Source organism: Chrysemys picta, chromosome 9, assembly GCF_011386835.1.
Source record: "Chrysemys picta bellii isolate R12L10 chromosome 9, ASM1138683v2, whole genome shotgun sequence".
In the NCBI taxonomy this organism is placed as follows: Eukaryota; Metazoa; Chordata; order Testudines; family Emydidae; genus Chrysemys; species Chrysemys picta.
In genome coordinates this window covers 98,203,729-98,225,967 of record NC_088799.1, presented here as the reverse complement: position 1 = coordinate 98,225,967, position 22,239 = coordinate 98,203,729, and the positions used below count along the sequence as shown (strand labels likewise).

The 22,239-nt window shown below is 43.3% G+C and overlaps 1 protein-coding gene across 9 annotated transcripts in view; it reads right to left on the bottom strand.

The window, feature by feature from the left end:
* The window catches only part of ATP11C (ATPase phospholipid transporting 11C), a 117,991-nt gene that overhangs the window by 37,597 nt on the left and 58,155 nt on the right, over nucleotides 1-22,239 (bottom strand). For all 9 annotated transcript variants that reach the window (XR_010590302.1, XM_065556717.1, XM_005294606.5 and 6 more), the window contains 9 exons: nucleotides 16,430-16,510; nucleotides 15,196-15,303; nucleotides 12,082-12,210; nucleotides 9,625-9,728; nucleotides 8,841-8,891; nucleotides 6,475-6,539; nucleotides 4,802-4,883; nucleotides 4,053-4,203; nucleotides 2,758-2,955 (listed from right to left, as the gene is read on the bottom strand). Coding sequence is in view for 8 of the 9 variants with exons in the window: in XM_065556717.1 (XP_065412789.1) it covers nucleotides 2,758-2,955; nucleotides 4,053-4,203; nucleotides 4,802-4,883; nucleotides 6,475-6,539; nucleotides 8,841-8,891; nucleotides 9,625-9,728; nucleotides 12,082-12,210; nucleotides 15,196-15,303; nucleotides 16,430-16,510 (969 nt within the window). In the remaining variant the exon portion in view is untranslated. The remainder of the gene's footprint in view (nucleotides 1-2,757; nucleotides 2,956-4,052; nucleotides 4,204-4,801; nucleotides 4,884-6,474; nucleotides 6,540-8,840; nucleotides 8,892-9,624; nucleotides 9,729-12,081; nucleotides 12,211-15,195; nucleotides 15,304-16,429; nucleotides 16,511-22,239) is intronic.

Here is a 22,239-nt window from a genome sequence, read left to right as displayed (position 1 = left end):
GAAGTCACTGCTGTACTTTTTCTTCGCTACACTCCCAGCTTTCATTGTTGTCTAAAAGAAAGAAGCTGAGGCGGCACTGAAAATAGGAGAATAACTGGCAACTTAACTAGTAAAACCTTATCCAGGAGAGAACCACTGGCACTTGCTTAACTTGGACTTCAAAGTTTGGAGTAGGGTATATTAATACAAAGAAAAGACAATATTGCACCCATTCCCAGAACAACTCCTCTGCTTCCAAGTCATTACACAATTGCCCTGTTTAGTTTTTAAAACTCTCAGAGAACCTGTCTTACGGCCCTTGGTTACTCCCCCTCAACCATCTGTTCCCCCAGCTGGTCTTTCTCAGACGGTGCTGTACTTAGCACTGAATCAAATAAAGCAACATATAAAAGACCAAAATTTCGATTTTTTTTAAAGTTTTTAGCAAACCTATTGATCAATACAAAAAGTTTCCATACATTTTTCCAACAAAGAAAAGATATTCCATTTTGAACACTTGCTTTTAAACAAATAAACATTCCTTTGCAATGCCTGAACTCAAATGGGGAAGTCTGAGAGCATGGAAATGAGTGGGATTTTATATATAAGAAAATGGAAATTAATTTCACTGATTTTCACTGTCCCAGCTGAGAAAAGTGCAACAAGGAAGCACATAGTATAACACCGGGCAAAGTAAACTATATTTTGAAAAGCACGGCAGCTGTTTAATCAGCGCTGTAGTACAAACCCATTTGTTTGCTTTATGGGAGTTTTATGTTGACAATGCAATTAAATTAGCTAATAGTTGTTTCAAATTAAATGTTTTCTTTACAGGAACAAATGTAGGGTATACTACAGTACGATCAATTGCACTGCGCAGAGTGAACCATTAGCTACTTAAGAATCCCAGCAGTGCAGAGAAAACCGTAGTAACGCAGTTGCATATCAAATGCATGCAGTGAAAGATTACCAGAATTATACTTTCCTCACTAACCTGCACAGAGAAAGCTTACAGAGAATTTTAAATTTTTAATTAATTCAGGGAAAGCAAACAAATTACTGACATGCAGTTAGGGTTTGACGTTCTTCTATGTGGAAACAAACTGCATGATAAATTGCATGTACAATAGAAATTGTACATGCAATTTATAAGCTCATCTGGTTTTCAGAAGCAAACAGTAGCACACTCAACCTAAACTGCCATCAAAAATAGTTACAGTTATATCTTGACAGGCAGACGAGTGATTAGCAGACAGACAAAGGTTTTTAATAAGGGAGAATGATAATTACTGCAGCACTGACTTTCTAATAATTTTTCAGAGCTGCTGAAGGCTGCAGTGCTGGCACAAATACAGCAATCAGGTCTCTCTCTAAGGCCAAGACTATAACAGGGTTCAAAAAAGAACTAGATAAATTCATGGAGGATAGGTTCATCAATGGCTATTAGCCAGGATAGGCAGGGATGGTGTCCTAGCCTCTGTTTGCCAGAAGCTGGGAACAGGTAACACGGGATGGATCACTTGATGATTCCCTATTCTGTTCATTCCCTCTGGGGCACCTGGTATTGGCCACTATCGAAAGACAGGATACCGGGCTAGATGGACCTTTGGTCTGACCCAGTATGGCCGTTCTTATGTTCTGTCCTGCCCTACAGCCACGTGTGACATCTCTTTGTTTTAATTAATTTATAGAGTAATGTTTTTAAATTCTACTTTAGATGTTCTCATTAAAAAGTTAATGTTAATCTGGTACAGTGACAACAGAGCATGATTATATCACTTCTAACAGACTTCCCCTAATGGTAACGTAAACCATAAAAATGGCTCTCAACCTTCCCAGACTTCTGTACCCCTGTCAGGAGTCTGATTTCTCTTGCGTGTACCCCAAGTTTCACCTCACTTAAAAACTACTTGCTTACAAAATCAGACATAAAAATACAAGTTTCACAGTACATGATTACTGAAAGATTGCTGACTTTCTCATTTTTACCATATGATTACAAAATAACTCAATTGGAATATAAATATTGTACTTACATTTCAGAGTTTAGCATATAGAGCAGTATAAACAAGTCACTGTTTGAAATTTTAGTTTGTACTGACTTCACTAGAGCTTTTGATATAGCCTGTTGTAAAACTAGGCAAATATCTAGATGAGTTGAAGTACCCCCTGGAGAACCCCCACACGTACCCCTGGCTGAGAACCGCTGCCATAAATCCCCTACTTGGATCAATACTCCAGAGCTTTTATGTCTCTAGGTTTTGGATATTGGAGTATTTCCCTAAGCACGTAGATGTTTCTAGGATGGTGAGTAGGACCACCAGAAGGGAGGGAATTACATATTATATACAAATCTAAATCCACAAATATTGCATCAGAGCTTCCTACTAATAGGAAACTAAGCAAAATAAACAACACCATCTGTCTCTCTAAGCGCCAATCAATGACGATTGTTTCCTAAGCAAAGCACAGATAGAAGATGAAACTACTCTACCCATGGCCTTTGCGGTCATGGGGGTAGGGCTAGTATGCCTCTATGCTCCCGTGATTCCTGGCTGCTAGACCAGCCCCTGGCCATGGAAGGCAGCCAGATGAAACTAAAAGCAGACACAAAACTGTAGCACCATGGCCCAAATTAGCTTCATAGCTGAAGTTCTGCCCACAAGTTCTACAGGAGGGATTTCACTACAGCTGTTTTAGTCCAAGGAAGAATTGCACAGTTTTACATTGTCCATGCATCCAATTTTAAGTTAGCACAAATGGGGAGCATGTTCTGACCTGACCGAGTTCTTCGTTGAGGTCCGAGGTATTCACCAGTGCTCCTTCCTTGATTTCTTCATCATACATCTCCTTATCCCAAGCAATAAAGAAGGAGCCCAAGAATTTTTGCATTTCTACAGTAACGTACATGGAGACCGGGATAATGAAATTGAACAGAACCATAAATGACAGGAAGTCTGTGAACATTCTTAAGATCTGCAAAGGAAAAATAAAAAGAGGCAGCATGTACCAATCAGATATCCAATTCAGCCAGATACAGACATAATCAACAAGAAATTCAAGGTTCTACTTAGATTTTATTCTTCAGTGGTGAAAAGAGAACTCGGTATGAAAAATAAAACCCTTGAGAAAACTAAGGTTAATGGACCAAATTCTGCTCTCAGTTCCATCTTGCTAGGGTGACCAGATCAGAGGAAGAAAATATCGGCTGGGGGGGTGACTGCCAGCGGAGCGAAATTTCAGGACAAACAGCTACATCTTGGCAACCTCACTGACTCGCATGGAGTTGTAAAGGCATAACTGAAGAGCATTGGGCTCACGGTGGCATTTTATTTACAACCACAAGGACTAATCAACATTGTAGCCAAACACCGTTCTGTAAATACTACAGGCCTGATTCTGATCTCACTTAAACAAGTTTAAATCAGGAGAAACTGCTTTGATGTCAGGAGCGCTACGCTACCATACAACTGGTGTAAACGAAAGCACAAGGAGGTCTCCTAAAACTCTGATAGCAAATAAGGTAAGTTGAGACCAGGCCAACATTTTCAAGCCTGACTACTTAAAACCTCAAACACCTACATCCATATTTAGACACCTAATGAAAGTGGCCCCAGTCTAAATTTATATATTCGAGTTTGAAAACTGGCTGGAGTTCAGATATGGACCAAGCATGTGTTCCTCTGTTTAAGTATATCTCGGGGGCCAAAATTCTATTTATCTGTCTTTTGTCAGCAAATCAGAGGCAGCCATTTAGAAACATAAACAGTTGGCACACACGTTCTATATGAGAAGAACACCAATACGTGAGGAGCTTTAGCATCCGAGTCTTCCTCGGCCGTGTTTTGCCCAATCACTCCCAAGCAATCTTGCACATAAGTAACAAGAGTGGCACAGAGCGGCTGAGACAGGAAATAATTACAAGCAAAAGGGAAAAGGGAGCTAAGAGATTGACAATACTTTCCTTAGTATGTATTCCAAACAACATGCAGGGAAGACAGGGGTTGGCAGATTAAACAAAACTGTCAGAATAAATAAGGCTGGAGGAGATCCTGAAACACAACCCCATTTACCTTGAACGTATCTCTTTCTTTTATTGTCTTTTGGTTATACCATGGCTCATCATTAAATGGATTACTCTGCCAGATGTATTTCAGAGTGGTGCACACCGTAGCTTTACTCACTAAGATGCATAAATATACTATCAAGAAGGCGTTGATTGATCTGAAAAATAGGTTTATTTTTAAAATCCATGCAGCTATTTTTAATATTCAATCATGCAAGCAATCAGGGTTAGACTATTCTTATTTTTAAAAGGGAAACTCTATAGACTACTGCTTTTGACAGCCCTGATCTTTAGGGTCAAACCCAGGATTTTTAATACTTCTCACCCAGTAAAGCATAAGCCTGGAGTAATACTTTTTAAAAGTTCGACTAAATGCTGTAGCTTTTTAGGAGACATGCTTAACCCAATACAGGTCTGTCTCATCTTACGCGGGGATTCCGTTCCGCGGTTAGCGCGTAAAGCGAAAACCGCATATAGCCAAAACCCCATTGAGTTCAATGGCGGGTGAAATCGCCCGCACAACAGGTACAGTATTAAAATTGTTGTTTTTCCTCTTTTTTTTGTTTTTGCCGACCGCATAAAGTTGAAATTGCGCATGTTAAATGTGCATAAGATGCGACAGACCTGTATACAGATTTTCTACACAGAGTGTATCGGAAACAAAAGGCAGCAAATGCTGGGATTATTTCTGCACAAATGAACCCATAAAGAAACGAACAGTTTTTACAAACTTTTCTCCTTCTGAAGCACACTTACTTTTCTACAGCTGAACGTTTTTGTGATTTTCCTTGGTAGTTCAAAGCCATTTTTGTTTCCATTCCAGTATAAACCGCAACTCCTACAGAACATTAAAGCATCACTTGTAATCGTTCCCTTTCTGAGTTGCAAGCCTACCTCTCACTTGTCAGTGAGGTACATTAACGTTTGCACAGTGCTTTAGATTCATTATCCACAGACAGCGGTATTGCCCAAGTGTTGTGCATTGTTATTTAAGCAAAGAACCCCCAGTGGTATCGAATAATGCTAACACAAGTGCCACAATAAATCATCTGAAGGCTGATGAGAGGCGTGAACTCCCGAATAGTTTCCCAGAGCACACATTTATTTCTGTACAAAGTTTGTTAAATTTAGCAAACATTTTCATCTATCACAATTGCTTGTACAAACTGACGGGGAAAAAAGATAGCTTCATACAAGTGTATATATGCAAGGGTATTCGTGGAATTGGCAAACAAATGTATTGCACTACTGATTGTTGTTTTGAAAAGGCTTGAGTGAGGGGAAGGAGAGCAGGAGACGTAAGGAGAAAAGCAGATACAGTACAAGAGCCACTCAGAATGTGATACTGACAATTAGCATCCTGTAAGTCCAACTCCTGCCAAAAGTAAAAGGAAACAAGTACGGGGAAGGGGGAAAAAAGAATCTCTGAAAAATCTAGACCAAATTCAGAACTGGTGTAAGCAGGTGCAAATCCACTTCACTTCAATGGAGCTACAGCCATTTACACCTCGGCTCAGTTAATTTCCCTGAAGGATAGTGGAACCCTTAGCAGTAAGCAGTATGGAGCTGATAAGGGATACATTTTTGCCAGACAAACTTTGCTGCTTTTTGGACAGATTTACAGGTGTTAGTGGATGGAGATAAAGTACTGGGTGTATGGCCAATAATTTTCAAAAGGGACTTGCAACTTGAGACACTGTAAAGGGGTCCCTACATGGCAGAAAGTGCTGAGCTGGGCCTCTTTAAAGGTGTCACAAATAGATCGGAGTGAATAATTGATTTTGTTTGTTTGTTTGTTTGTTTGGGAGCTGAGCTGAAAAAATCTGCTGTGATTCTAACCAAAAGCATTCTTCAGAAATATTTTGTCCATCACAAACTAAAAAAAAAAATCATCATCATTTCTAATCGACCAAAACATTCCAGGTCAATTCAAAATTATTATTTTTTAATTATTTTGAATCTTCAAAAACATTTTGGTCAACTCAAAATGACTTTTTATGGGGGGGATTTTCATTTCGATTTGGCCCTCTTCACCCCCCCCCCCTTTTTTTTTTCTTTTTAAAATTTGAAAAAGAATTCAAAAGTTCGGGCGCCCTGAAAAAAAAGCATTTTTTCAGCAAAAATTCTATTTGCCAAAAAAAATTCGCCCAGCTTTAGTTTCAAGATGGGCTCTCAAAAAGCACAAGTAATTTCTGAAGATCCTGGTCAACATATTCAGATTTCAGTTAAACATCTGACACGGTAGCTCGTGAAATCTTACTCTCAAAATTAATTCATTAACTTGTGTATGAGCATGAGATATGTACAGCGCACTGAAAGAAGCAGTGTAGACAGGAGTTTTCCATCACTAGACGCTACGATAGACATTTAGATTTGTTTGCTAACTTCATTCAGTTATCCATCAGAACTACCAATAAAAAGCTGTTCACCATAAATCTTCTTTGTATTTTTTAAAGTAGAACCCTTCAGCAGCAGGTTTTCAGGACCCAAAGACCTAAACACAGAAAAAGTTATAGTATCAGATTGCTTACAAACAATTTCATTCCAACGTGTTTACATTTTATACCCAGAGTTAAACAAAGCTAAAGCAGAAGTCCTTTAAACCCAAATACTGTAAATACACTTCATTCTGGGGATTTGTTTATTTTGGCCAGGGCCGGCTTTAGGACCTGTGGGGCCCGATTCGAATACCCGGTGGCACTTCGGCGGTGGCGGGTCCTTCACTCGGCTCCGGGTCTTCCACGGCACTGAAGGACCCCCCCCGCCGCCGAAGACCCGGAGTGGACCCCCCGCCGCCGAAGTGCAGCCGAAGACCTGGAGCAGACCACCGCTGGGTGAGTAAAAAAAAATTAAAAAATTAAAAAGGTGCTTAAGGCGCGGGGCCCTCTTAGGCACGGGTGCGGGGCCCTCTTAGGCACGGGGCCTGATTCCGGGGAATCGGCCTAAAGCCGGCCCTGATTCTGGGACTGTATTTTTGCCTTCACACCTATATTTACATTTGTGGTTTCTTATCTCTTATCACACAAAGTATTACTGGTATTCAGACTCTCCACTGTCTAACTCATTTTAGAATTCAAGTCAAGATTTTCAAGAATAAGTACCTGATGCTAGAGTCTAAAACCTATACTTAGGCACCTAAATAAGTGGACTAATTTTCAAGAGTGCTAAACCCCCTGGAGCGTTTCGAAAAAAAAATCGATGATGCTGTAAAATGTTTTACTTATTTTTTTGCTCCCATGTTGCTCTGTCTGTTCTATTAATTCCTTATTTCCCTTCATGACCGCTTGCCATTTCCACTTCTAATCCTAATCGGGTGGCAGAAGTTTTAAAGGTGAGAAAAGTTTGTGTAAATCCTCAAAAATCAATTTGTCAGGTTTCAAGGGTCCCTCAAAAGTTCTGTATTGCAGTTAGTATTTGAGACCACCATTAGTCTCTCAACTTAAGAATCTGAGGGGCACATCTGCTGGCATCTCTGCTTGACCAGCGAGAAACATCACAAACACTACAAATGCAGGCTGAGAGGTGACCATTTGGTTTTCAAAGCCCTCCTGTCACTTTCTGTGCTGTATATGTGGTCAGATTAGATCGTCACAAAGGTCCTTTATGGCCATGGAATCAAAAACTCTTCGAATTCCAAAACTCTTGGGTTAACGGACATGCATGCTTCCACTTCTATCTGAAATCTATCTTTCACTGCTTCTTGGATTACACTTTGATTTTCTTCTTTACTTTAAAATTTGGCCCATTAATTTTGCAGCATTGTTGGTGAATTGGTGCTTTCTCCTGTGATATATACAAAGATGTCTTTTTCTTTGTGTCTGTAGAGTGTAACCTTATTAAGGCAGCGACTGTCTTTGTGTTCAGGTTTTACACCGCTCTGAGCACATGGCTGTACTCACTAAATAAACAGCAACAGGGAAAACAGTTTTGCAAACTAATGTACATACGCTGCTTGGGGGGGGAAACATTTTGTGCACAGAAACAGCCTATTTGACAGGCCCACAACCAAAAACCTTCCCCTCAGGAAATCTACATTCTCACCCACCCTCTATTGTGTCCCACTGATGTAGAAAATGTACTGGTCACCCAAAACACAGGCTGCACCTCATTAGAACTCCAGCTCTTCAGCAAAGCAAAGGCTGGGTTTGCTGGAGAGCAGATGTTGTGAGCACATGCCCAGCACATCACTCTTTGCTTCTTCTGGTTCTGGTCCTGGTCAGTGGGAGTGAAACTGACGGGGGATCCTGCCCTGCAAGAACTCAGAGAGCAGGGAGCCTGTCAGTTTCATTTATCCGCCAGCTCACAAGGATGATTCCAGCAGGGGTGATAGAGGATGAAGGGGTTGCACATGTGCTCACATCCTGTAAACTCCCACATCAGCAAACCCAACACACAACATCCTGGGGCATTTGTTGGAGATTGTCACAGCTGAAGAGCTGGGATTTTTAAGAGGGCTTGCTGCCCTCATAAGAACGGCCATACTGGGTCAGACCAAGGGTCCATCCAGCCCAGTATCCTGTCTTCTGACTGGCCGGTGCCAGGTGCCCCAGAGGGAATGAACAGAACAGGTAATCATCAAGTGATCCCTCATTCGGAATGACTGAAATTTTCTCAAGTCACTAGAACACATAAAACCAAACTGCAACATGAAAGAAAAAAACGGTAGGATAAGAAAGCTCAAATTTCAGGCCTATTAATCTCCACAAGTCCTCTTTGATAAGCAGGACGCTACGAACTATCAATAAAGAAAACACACACCATCTGCAATGAGTAACAATGAGCCAAGTGAACTAACCGGGCTACAGTCTCCTGGTTACTTCTGTAGATGTTAATTCTTCCAACAAATCTGTGATCAAAATATATAAGAGGACATTGGTTAACTAATGTTTGCTGTATATTTAATTACAAGGAGCCATCACGAACATAAGGAACGTCACAACAGGCAGGTGGGAAGAAATGAGACGGTTAGAGGACATCAGAGTCTTATGCTCTCAGAGAGAAGGCGCTTTGGAAAGCACACATTACGCAGGCCAGGATCCAACAAAGTACTTAAGCACATGCCAAGCTTTAAGCGTGCAAGGAGCCCCGCTGACTAGAATGAGGCTGTTCTTGTGTTTCAGCACCTTGCTGAATTGGGGCCAGGGTGCCAATGGGTTTCCACCCTTAAAATTGTTCAGAAAGGTAACAAAGCCATGTTTCTAAGCAGGCCTACACCCAAGTTTGTAAAGGCCTATGGGTCTAGTGACACTTTGGTGCACTAGCACCTCCCAGGGCAGATGCTTTGCCATCTAAGTCCAATTTCCAGGGAGCTTTGCCGGACAGCTCAGTAAATTCCCCAAGAACATCTGCGAGTGTTACCTTAAAAAATCTTTCATTCCTTGTGGACAACATGAAGACAATCACTTTTTTGAATTCCATGCAGCCTATTCAGCTGGAACGAGAATTCAGCGGCTCCCTTCGACTACTTTGTTAGACGGGTGCCAACGGCTCACTAGTTTGCCCGGTCAAAGGACACGAAGTGATGGACAAACGACCAGGATCAGTTGAGTACCGGGAGTCGTGGCTGTTCCCGTACTTACTTGTAGAGGTCAGGTTGAGGCTGCTCACACTCGATTGCGGCAGTAAGGGAGTCGATGTCATCATCTGTCCGGAGCTCAGTCGTATCCCGCACTGCATAATGAGTCTAGGTGGAAGGAGCAGCAAGAGCTATTACGGAGTCACACCGCTCCACTGAAGCACAAGCACAGAGAAGGTCTTCACCCAATGAGTAGTTATAGCTCAGTACTTAAAAACACTGATGTATAAGGAGGCTTGTCTTAAGCGACCACTCAAGTAACCCATCAGTTGTTTAAGGATGGAGCGGGAGGAGAGGGAAGGGTCTTCTAATGAAAGGCAGAACAGGTTGGCATTTAACATGCTTAGGAAATACTTTGGACTGGTCTGGTAAGACAGAGGGTTACTTAATAAGGGAGGTCTCTTGTACCTGCCAATAAATTATGAGACATACTCCTCCTTCAGGGCTGTCCTAAGGCATGGTGAACTCCTGCAACACTGGTTTACTTCAAAAGATAGCTGCAAGCGCTCAACAGGTGTTCAGCTCCTCTAAGGAAATTGCCCGGTGCAGCTTCTGAAGGTAATTAGAAGATAGCTCTGCTGTCAGGGGAGCAGGAACAGTATTGACCGAACCAAGAGCTATTCTTAGCATCAACTGCTGTGAAAGTTCCTTTCTCACAGAACTAATTGGAAAGCCTGGGAAGACTCCAATTCGCTGTTTTTAAAGTTCTATTTATAGAAACTACTTAACGGTTCTAAACTTCAGTCAGCAAGATATATTGCCTTAATCGGTCTCCAAAAACACATTCACTAAAAAGCTCTCTCACTTCTTAGCCTTGGATTCCTCTTCCTGAAACTGATGGGAGAAACAGCTACAGTACACAAATTATAAACAGCATTTTGAATACCAGTGGTGAATGATTTTGTAGTAGAATGTCTGTGTCTTACATCAAAAATTCCACCCCCACAGGACAGGTAAGCCTCAGTTACGCTGTTCTGCCATTTTCCCCACTCTTTCTCCCTGCCCCCCAAACTTCTTCTTTGTTACATCAACATTCAGGAGACAACCGCTAATGACCAAGCAGAAACAATAGAAGATACTTATTGTAGAACTTTAGTGTCACATGTCAAATGCTCAAAGTCAGGAAACGAGTTCCGGTTCTGAAATTAACTCAGCCGTGTTGCACATCCTTGTATATTTTATGGCATACATTTAAACCGGCTTTAATATAGGAAGGGGTACTTTAGGGTTGTGGAACTTGAAAGCTCCACTCCTCTCTGCTAACCTATCCACTTAGGTTGCAGACCCAGCGCTACATGGCTTGTGAAGTTCATAAGATGCCCAGGAGAAAGGCTCACTTCTAAAGAGTTGGTGAACTCAATACAATCAAAAATATTTCAACACAGAATCAGCTTCCACGCATACATTTCTACATTACCTAATGGCTATCAATATCGATATTAGCCACGTACCTGATCCAACACCCTTTTAACGAATGAAGATACATACGCCCACTGACTTCTGTGGGAGTTGGAAGGAATTCTACACTACTAACATTGTTTCACACTTAGTACTACAGCTACCAATGTTAGCACAAATTACTCCTGTGCATGAATGAAACCAAGTTGTCATATCCTTAGAGGGGGGGTTTCAATTGGGGGGGTGGGGGAGAAAGGTAGAGGGAATAACTTAGAGAAAGAATTCATCCTCAGTGAGGCCTACCCAACTGGTACAATTTCAAATTTCAAAGTTCAGCCCTTTTGAGTCATGAGTATGAAAAAATGCATCTTAAAATTTTCTGCCAATGGGAACAGAGTATAGTTTAAATGACTAGTAGGCCTTTTCTGCAAAACAATCCAGAACAATTCACCTATGAGTTCATATCAAACATGAAGAATTTCAGTCACAAAAAGGGGACAACTACTCATAAGTGCAGAGGGAGCGAAAGCAGGGAGTTATAGAGTGAAAGCCCTGATAAAATCTCAATTGCAAAGGGCACTACGGGTGACTCCTATAATAAACAAGCTGAAACTGCAGTGATCTATTTACTAATTCATTAGATCTTTCTACATGGGTAAGAAGATGAAAGTGCTAACCTGCTTTAGCAGGATAAATAATACAGCATGCAGGTATATCTGTCAAGACCAACACAGTTTGGAACAGTGCCATTAGGAATAGTTATTTAAAACACACACACACACACACACACACACACACACACACACACACACACACACACACAAAATCCATAGAGCACTTCAGTGTTGAGTGACTGGATGAGAGAGTTAAACGGAAATGAAAGCTAAACACAACCAATCACAATCAGAATGTGTGATCCCAAAGCGTTCTCAAACTGAACTGACAGACACCCAGGCTGACTTCAGTTGCAACTAAAACAAAAAAATCGGAGCACAGAGGAGCCACTGCAATGCATTGACTCTGCACTCTAGACTCCTGCCTGAAGCGTTTTCATTCTTCTTACCTTGAAATTCGACTCGCCATCCAGACTTGCCGTCGTGACGTAACAGATCCCATCGTCATTACTCGATGCCAAGAAGATCAGATCACAGGGGAAGGTTTCGTCTGCTTTCACTTCTACGATGTCGCCAACCTGGAAAGAATGCAACTGTGGTTTTTTAATGATTCATTTCATCAGGCCCTGAAGGAGATGATTAAAGGTTTAAATCAGTTTATCTTTTTTTATCCAAGTCTACAAGAAAGAGGACAAATCCTCTCCGATCATGGGAATTTGAAGAGCTTTTTAAGCTTACCACCAAAAAAAGTACTGCAATTGTGTAACTGTCCCCCATGATTTGCCATCCACATGCAAGAACTGTTGCTCAAAGCTAATTATCAAGACTGCATAACGATAGCAACACAGTACCTGCACATTTACTCTGTCTTACAATGGTTCCATATTTAACAACTTTCACCCACTTCAGTAGGACCTCTGTGCAGTGATTGTTCGCAGGACAATAGAATTTGAAGTTTGAGGGCCCTTGGAAGGGGTTTAACAAAGCTATGAAATTATTTCACTATTGAGTGGAAATGTAGTAATGTCGTCGGACTCCACATCTTTTCTCCTTTATCTGACAGTATGCTTGATATTTACCCACCATAGCCCTTGTTCATATATGTAGCTCACACACACACCCTTCTACTAGACTTGCAAGTGGAAAGCTTTTTCTTCAGTTAGGACTATTCCGTAGCAGCCGCTACATACACTACGTTCCCTCACTACCTAGCTTTGGAAAACACTCATTACTGGATGGAGGGGACACGGCACTTGCTGTGAGGAGATGGAGCAGAGTGAAGTTTTCTTTACACTCAAGATAGTACCCAAATAAGTAGCATTTTTTACATTTATATTTTCTTGATTTTTCTTCCTTCATTTGCTGCTGAGGGACCCCGAGCCACGCTCTTGACAACGTGTAACAGAACCCTCTGATCAAAGGCCTCACACGTCCCTCCGCCCCGAGAGGAAAACACAAGTGTGACCTTAAGAGCCCCTCAATGCCAACCAGCAAAGGGGTCACTGCGCTGTCACGGTAACTCTTGACAGGCCTGACAAACTCACTACACCCAGCACCCTGTTTTCACAGTATTTCTCCATAAAGAATGTCACGTGAGGTCTTTAATGAAAGCCAGGCTCACAGTGGTCATTAACACTAAGGTGAAATGTCTGTACAAATGCCATGGAAGAAGTTATGTATACATAAACTGAAAATACGTTCCTAAAGAAGTCTGAATCAAGACGGGGTTGATAAACGGGGTTCTGCCAGACGAAGGACGTATAATCACCTGTCTCCCTCGGTCCACATGTAAATTAAGCATTGTAAGCCAACAGAATGGAGGCTCCATTTGCATACGAAGTCCAGTATACCAAGGAATAAACCCCCAGGGGGTCATCCTGACGTGGGGGACCAACAATGAATTTTGGGGCTATAAAGGAAAAAGCAAAAGGAAACCTCTTTATCCTGTACCTAAGGAAGTGCGATTACATTCATGAAAATGAGATCCCAACCTGCCCTGGCTGGAAGCACTGTAAAGGACCTTTGGGTGAGAAAAGATTGTTTCTAGACTGGAGGTTAAATTAAGTTTAATCTCTAGAAAGCATGTACTGATTTTGTTTTATATGTAATCCATTATCCTTGCTCACCATCTCTTAAATTTTAGCCTTTGATAATAAACTTAGGCTTGTTTTCACTATAAATATATCTCAGTAGCTCATCCTCCATGGAACCAAACAAGCTGGTGTGAACTCTGTTCCTCTGGGGACAGCTTACCTGGTATTACTGTAGTTTTGTCTACACTGGCAATTAAACAACAAAACTTTTGTCTTTCAGAGGTATTAAAAACCACACACACACACACACACACCCCGAAAGACAAAAGTTTTGCTGACGACAAGCGCCGGAGTGAACAGCGCTTTGTCGGCAGGAGCGCTTTGCTGCCAACAAAGCTAACCCCACTCGTTGGGGGTGGAAGTTTTTTGTCGGCAGGAGAGCAGACAAACAGCGGCTGCGCTGCGCAACTTTTAGCGGCACGGCTGTAGCGACAAAGCTGTGTAGTGCAGACATAGCCTGTGAGTGTTCGGTGGAGAAGGAACGGAACGCTACGGGGAGACATTTCAAAGGGGCCTGGGGACTAGGGGACACCTATTGGTGATCTGCAAGGCAAAGCAAGGGCTGCCATAGCCCAGAGGAGAGGGGCTGAAGAGCTGATGGCATCAGGGAGCTGACATCCAGCTACCACAAGACTCCCTCTTGCTGGAGTCTGGGGGTAACAAGGTGACTCAGCCCTGGGCACCCCAAGAACTGTCACAACAAGCCACTAGCAAGTATTTGTTCTTACAAACGCTGTTGCATTCTATCCCAATATTAGAGCAACAAGGGAAAACCTCCACCACAGATTAAACGAACCATCCCAGCTCTGTAAATTAAACTTGTTAGCTAGGGCCCCTTTCTAAGCACTGAGGGCCATTCTCTCCCAGGCACTCTGGGCCAGTTCTGCCCTCCGACAACCAGAACTCCTTCTGATTTCAACCAGCGCTGCACACCTGTATCCAAGTGCAGGACTTGGCCTGAGAGGTCAGCCCAACTCAGCAGGACCGCAGACTAGGATAAGAGACACATCCTTACAATTTCACATAAAAATGTATAAAGAAAGCAGCCATCTAGCATTCTACAGTGAGAGGTGATAAATCAGCATCTCTGCTAGCAGACATCTTCCCAGATGTCCTTGGGAAGCGCGGGATAAAGGAAGGACTGCCTGTTCCAGCCACCAAATGAAAAATGATCAGAGGTAAGTTACTCATGAGCCCCACCAGTAAAGTGCATGGCAGCCTTTCAAAGAAGTGACCAGACAAAAGCCAAGCAAGCACCTAGTTATTAACTGGAATGGCTCGTAAGGTTTCCAGTCTGAAAACAAACGGAGGTTTAGGGAAGAGAATGGGAAGACAAAAAGTAACAACTGCAGAATTAGGCCCTTAGCATATTCAAGTATTCAGCCACAGCGTCGGATTCTGCTACCACATCAATGGGAGTTTTCCCAATGGCTCCCAGGTGCATCTCTCTCTCTTTCTATTAATGGTTACCTTGATTTTTTCGCTGTGTTTTTTCACTTGCTTTGCATTTTCAACAATGAAGACGCTGCTTTTATTTACTTCCTTGTCAGCTCTGTGTCTCAGCCAGTCCTCATAGCCCTAGACATACCAATATACAGGTAACACAGTCAAGCCCAGGTAGTGAAGTAAATAAATAAATAAAGTTGTGAGAGAGAGGGAGATAAAAAAGCAAGTAAGTTAAACACAGTTATCAGAGCTCCTTCATGCACGCCAGAACGTCGACCTGAATAGCTCCGTCTGAACCAAGTTAATTTTTAAAAACTTCACATATCCATTTGACAGATTCAGAACAGACTAAAACAACACACACAAAACTAATCTTTAGGCACTGCATGCAAGGAGCATCTAAATTGCTGTGACATGTTTCTATTATTCTCAAGATTGGCAAGAATACGCTGATCATGTGAATAATATGCTTAGTGCCCCGTTATTCTCACTTTTCCAGTCTAACACAGGAAAAGACTTTCTCTCTCTTCAGTCTCAGCTAAAGAATATAAAAGCCATATTCAGATTTAACTCTAGTACTCCTTTCTGCTCCGCAACTGATTCCCTTTACAAAAACACCAAATAATGCAATTTAAAAAAGGGGTGCGTACGGTTAAATTTTTTTTTTTTAACATTACTCAATGAAAGAGGTCTACAAGTTTTCAGGACTAGATATTGTTTGACTAGAACTATTCCTGTTTTTCCATTGACGTCAGAGCAGAATAGAAACTGGATTTATATCATGCTTCTTTAACCTCCAAATCAGGCCCAAAGTGCATTTTTAAAACAGAAGAAATAAATTATAGTAGTACAGTGAACTCAGAGGCAACCATCAACAGCAATAGCTCACAACATGACTTTCAATAAACACACACACACACACACACACACACACAGATTACAAAAGCCATACTGAAAATGAGAAAATGCAGTCAAATCTACAAAAATTGGACAGAGAACTTAGGTGCGGCATAGTATCCAAAATTACTTTTTTATTTCAAATTTTAAGTTAAATAGATTTCACATTTATAGTGTTCCTCTAACCTTCGCCCTCTATTATTTCAAATATATGTAGAGTCAAGTATATATGTCTTTATACGCCAAATCTCTCTCATTCATTCTGCCATGAACATACTTAAAAACCCAAAGCAAATACACACACACACTACTGTAGCAATTTGTTGCTCACCCCCATGCCCTCATGAATCGAAAACATTACCTGTTTGATAGCTGTAACAATAATCACAAAGAAAAGTGGAAGTCCACTGGTTACTGGACTGGTTGGTGTATCTACTATGACCTACAGAAAAAAAACAACAACAATTTGTGTTATAATTTTTTTTAGGGAGTCGCTATCAAATGCTATCATTAGAGTTGATTCATTCAACACATTCTGTGGGTAGGTCTTCACTACCCGCTGGATCGGCGGGCAGCGATCCATCCAGCAGAGATCGATTTATCGCATCTAGTCTAGACGCGATAAATCGACCCCCGAGCGCTCTCCCGTCGACTCCTGTACTCCAGCGCCGCGAGAGGTGGAGGCAGAGTCGATGGGGGAGCGGCAGCAGTCGACTCACCGCGGTGAAGACACCACGGTAAGTCGATCTAAGTACGTCGACTTCAGCTACGTTATTCACATAGCGGACGTTGTGTAACTTAGATCGATCCCCCCGCCCTCCCCCCAGTGTAGACCAGGGCTATATTAAGTAATACAAGCCCCAACTACGAGCATGCTCAGGAAGAGTGGGCACATGGAGTGTAGGAGGGAGATTTACATAAGCACCTTAAGAACTGAGGTATACAAATCCCACTGAAAGTTAATGGAAAGTCTCCTAAGTGACTATGACGTTTTGATCCGAAGCAGACTGAGGCAGCTGAACAAGTTTCTGTATCCAACAGGGCTCAGAGAATGCGTCTCAGTCACGCACCTTTGTGGTGTGCAGCCTAAGAAAGGGGCATTATGGGTTCAAACCAGAAAGTTTCCATGCACCTGCCTGCCCACACACTGTATAAACTGCACCAAACATGGTCAGTCTCACCCTGAAGACTGAACAGCAGGGCCAGCACTGGGTGCCATGTTCAACCACCACACCATGGACCAGTCTCTAGTATCATCAATAGAACCCAAACCAGAATTGCCAGAATGAACTAAGATGCCTTTTCCTTGCTCCTCCTATTGTGATGGTGTCTAACTGGCTGGTTCACAAAATCCAGTCATCTGCAAGGGGAGGCCAAGTTTCTGGGGAGTTCTACATGTATGGTCGGGGCAAGTGGGCAAAGCGCCACTGACTCCTTCCCCACAGGGCAGGACAAATGCACAGAGGAGATTGGCTCCTTTAACAAGAGGGGAGGAACGGAGCAGGAGGGTCAGGCATGGAGTGGGAGTGGCAAAGCAAGGCACGTCAAAATGCCCACAACGGGGAGCTGAGCCCAGCCAGCCCTGCAGAGTGACCAGCTGCAGAGGAGTGGGACATAATGGAACCGGATCACTGTTCCGGCTCCACTACACCACTGTCTCCAACCCACAGCTCCTTTCAGAGGATGGGATGGGGAGCCAGATGCAGCAGTGAAGCCCTACAGGAAGCCTGGGTAGGCCACATTAATTTGATTTTGTGTGGGATAGAGCTATACTTGGGGGTCAGAGTTGAACTTTGGAAGGAGTGGCGGGGTGTGATTTATTGAGGGGGAGAGTGAAATATGCATGGATTTGGGTATGAAGCACGGGGGTTTCTCATTCAGGCTTAGTGCATGCATAATGGCTGGGTCATCCGTGGGGACTAAATCCAGGCCCTCTGGCTCTAAAGGCGTAAAAGTCTCTAATGCTAGATCCACAAGACCAGGTCAATTAATTCAGATGCAGTGGAAGAGTCTAAAATCTATACATGGCCCAGCCACCACATTCATAGAATTGCTATAGATCTTCTGACTCTATGGGCTTCCTAGAAAGAGACTGGACAAGACTGTATGAAGGTTCGAAAAGCTGTGTAAGGACAAGAAGGGGAGAGAGCAATTGGTTTAAGATCATCAGCAGAGTTTGCCAGGGTTGCACCTCTCTTCTCTGCACTGTGATAGCTTATGTGATGCAAAGAGCAACACGAAAGGAAGCTGCAGGAGTTATGTGGAATCAAGAAAAATTTCAATCTTGACTTTGCAGATGACCATGTTCTGTTGGACACAGAGATAGGGGAGGGGTCCCTGGGACTAATGGTTATCAGGGCTAATGGGGACTGGAGGGGGTGAGATTCAATGGGAGAGAGGGCATGGGAGAGTTGGAGAAGGAAGCAGTAGCAGTTGGGAAGAGCCGTGATGTCCCATGGGATTTGTGGCACTGAATGGAGATGGAGATGGGAGGGTTAGTTGGGGGCTGAAGTATTGGGTACATTTCAAGGGTGGGGGGACCATAAGTAGCTATCCAGAGAACCTGGGGGTGGCTAATGGGGATGGGGAATTTGCACCTGCCCACGTCTTTATATTGTGAGTGGTTCAACATCTTGTGGAAAGTCACAGATTGTGCAGTCACCAACGCAGGTTTGGACTCAGATCCCAGAATGCCAGTTCATCCAATACCATTATTTTGTGGCTCATGTACCCTGTGGTTAGTGTAGGCCAAGGGTAGCGTAGGTCAGTAGTCAAGAGGTAGACCGCGGGCCACATGTGGCCCGCCAAACACTTTTGAACAGACCACAAAATCTTTTTATTTACTTATCATTATTGTTACTTTTGCATTATTTTCTCTGGCGTCTGGACTTTGACTACACCTTGACCAAGAAATTTGGACCCTGACAAAAAAATAATTGGCTATCCCTGGTGTAGATTGTGACAAGTTTTCCCCCCCCCCGAAGTATACATTGATTGTAAGACAACAGGCCATGGAAAGAGAAAATGTAGGGAACTCTTATGTCAGCTTTTAATTCCTGAAACCTTTCAACGCCATGGAATAACGCCTCATAAAATCATGTCATATATTCAAATTGGGATTTTTACACCGTGTTTGTTTGCATATGGTCATTTGAGGGATTTTATTCATGTAAATGTAATAAAAAGAAATAAAACAAAATCTTTTTTTTTCATGAACAAAATGAAAGAACAAGAAATTCCCAAAAAATAAAATGAACAATTATAGAAGAATAAAAAGAAGGTCAGAGGGCTCTAAAAGTGAGAGCAGCTGCACTGCAAAATGCTACGGTGGCACCCACTGCTCGGATTAGCAGCACAGAGTAACTGTTTCCCTGCTACAGTATTAGCTTGCGTGTCAGCAGTACTTGGATCAGCTAAGTGGAGTATAAAACACGACTTAACTTGTGGGTGTGCACGGGAGTTGGGTATGGGACAACACTCCCGTGTACCTCAAGACACTGCAGTGAAGACATGCCCGTAGCAAGGAAAGAACACAGCAGGCCAGCTTTGAGACTTTAATTAAACAATAGGGGGACCCTACAGAATGGGAACTGTCCATTTCTATTGACCGTCTCATGATTCAGCCCAGCTTTTAGGGTATAGGAAGTGTGTGGTCACTGAAACAGGTTCCTAATGAGAAGAAATTAAAGGAATCAGAAAAACTAAAACCACAGCAACACTAAGATTTGGCATCCAGCGTTACCGCATTGGTTACATATTTTATGCAGAGCCTTTGGTTTGACAGACTAGCCAGAGCAGTTTCTATGCATTGCTGGTGAGCTTCACCCCTCACCCCCATCCTAAAATTTCCAAGGACCAGTTTCCCTTTGGATGTGATGGGGGCACAATCAGACAGCCAAATGGAGCTTGGAGTTCAGACCAAACAAGTTCTAGAATGAGAGAGAGAAATAAATCTGAGCATATTGTACAGCTCCCTCGCTGTCAGAGACCATAATCTCCAATACACATCCCCCAGAGAAGACCTTAAAATGACGGGGGCTGGAGGGGGAAGCATACTTGGACAGACCACTGCATTGCGGTCACACAGATCCCAAACTGGCATACAGGAAGCGTGTTGTCCTACTTCAGGGATCCAGCCGACTGTGGTGGGGGTTGAGGCAGGAATACGGATGGAGGCAGATGTACTGGGTAATAGAGGAGAGGGAAAGCGCAAGGAAAGTTTACCAGAAATGCCTTGTATTCATATAAACAAAAGGCCTTTGTTTTGCAACATCTATTGGTGTTTCACTGGAGCGCTCATGAACAATAGAATCTGTATGTGTTGTTTTCAGTTCTTTGTAAAAAGCTACATTATGCACAAAAGGTTTCTTATCTGTCCCTAGGAAGCTGTTTTGAGATAGTCAGCACATATTAATCCCTGGAAATGGCCTTACACTGTGATTTTTGCACTGCTTTATGCAAAAACACCACAAACAGAGCAGAGAGTCAGAAAGGGTCCCGTTTGTAAGAAGCCAAATTCACACCACATTAAAGTATTTACATTCAACAGTGGTAAATCCTAGATGGCTAGGGACGTTCAGAGATGGTTGCACTCAGCTCTGTGTGCAAGCAATGCACGTGTGGGCTCCAATTGGGTATTTGCACGGACACATGGCCAGTTATGCATCTAAGGTAGGTCTGCGCAGCAAAAGCTGTGTATGGACTAGCTCACTTTGTTAGCTTGAATCCAGCTAGCCCAGCTAAAAACTGTAGGGAAGATAACACCGCGTGGGCTAGTGAGCCGAGTGCGTACCTAGGGGCTGTGACAGGATTGTACTACCTATGCTGAAGCCAATGCTGTGCTGTCTTCACTGCTTCTGTTACCTGCACTAGCTGGATTCAAGTGGCTCAGCACAGCTTTTACTGTGTAGACAGGCCCTAAATGACCATATTTATGGAACCGGTCATCCCCTATCGCAGAGAGTTAATTTTCAACATCTGCCTGCCCCCAGGCACCACGGTGGCGTCATTTTTAGTAAAACTGAGGCCACGTGAGGTAAAGCTTTGGACACATACATGTATCGTGCCTTCTGCCATCCCCAGAGCCCCCTACCGTAGAACCTCCGAGTCCCAAACACCTCAGGAATGGAGGTTGTTCGTAACTCTGAACAAAACATTGCGGTGGCTCTTTCAAAAGTTTACCACTGAACATTGAATTAATACAGCTTTGAAACTTTACTATGCAGAAGATAAACGCTGCCTTCCCTTTATTATTTTAGCAGTTTACATTGAACGCAGTACTGTCCTGTATTTGCTTTTTTCGGTTTGTTTGTTTGATCTCTACTGCTGCCGGATTGCGTACTTCTGATTCGAAATGAGGTGTGTGGTTGACTGCTCAGTTTGTAACTCTGCGGCTCTACTGTGCCAAGAGAGCTTGCCATGATGCATACATGAGAGTATTCTGGTTATAGGTTTGTTCATGTAGATCGGGGTGGGCAAACTTTTTGGCCCGAGGGCCATGAATGCTCACAAAATTGGGGTTGGAGTGCAGGAGGGGGTGAGGGCTGTGGTTGGGACCATAAATGAGGCGTTCAGGGTGTGGGAGGGGGCTCTAGGCAGGGATTAAGGGGTTCGGAGGGTGGGAGGGGGGGGATCAGGGCTGGGGTAGGGGATGGGGCACGAGGGGAGGCTTAGGGGTGCAGGCTCTGGGTGGCGCTTACCTCAAGCAGCAACATGTCCCTTCTTGGGCTCCTACACATAGGGGTGGCCAGGGGGCGCCGCTCTGCATGCTGCCCCGTCCGCAGGCACTGCCCCTGCAGCTCCCATTGGCTGCAGTTCCCAGCCAATAGGGGTTGCGGGGGCAGCATTCAGAGTGGAGCCCGCTGGCTGCCCCTACACGTAAGAGCTGGAAGAGGGCCAGGCTTCTGCTTCCAGGAGCCGCATGGAGTGGCCCCTGATCCCGCTCTCCAGCTAGAGCACCGGAGCGGGGCACGCCCCAGATCACACTTCACAGCGGGAGCTCGAGGACTGGATTAAAACAGCTGGCGGGTCAGATCTAGCCCATGCACTGTAGTTTGCCCACCCCGGATATAGATACTTCATATGGGAATTTCCATATTATTACCGTATTCCATATTCATCCCCTGTAGTACAGTCTTCCCTTTTGTGAAACTCACAGGCAACTTTTGAGAC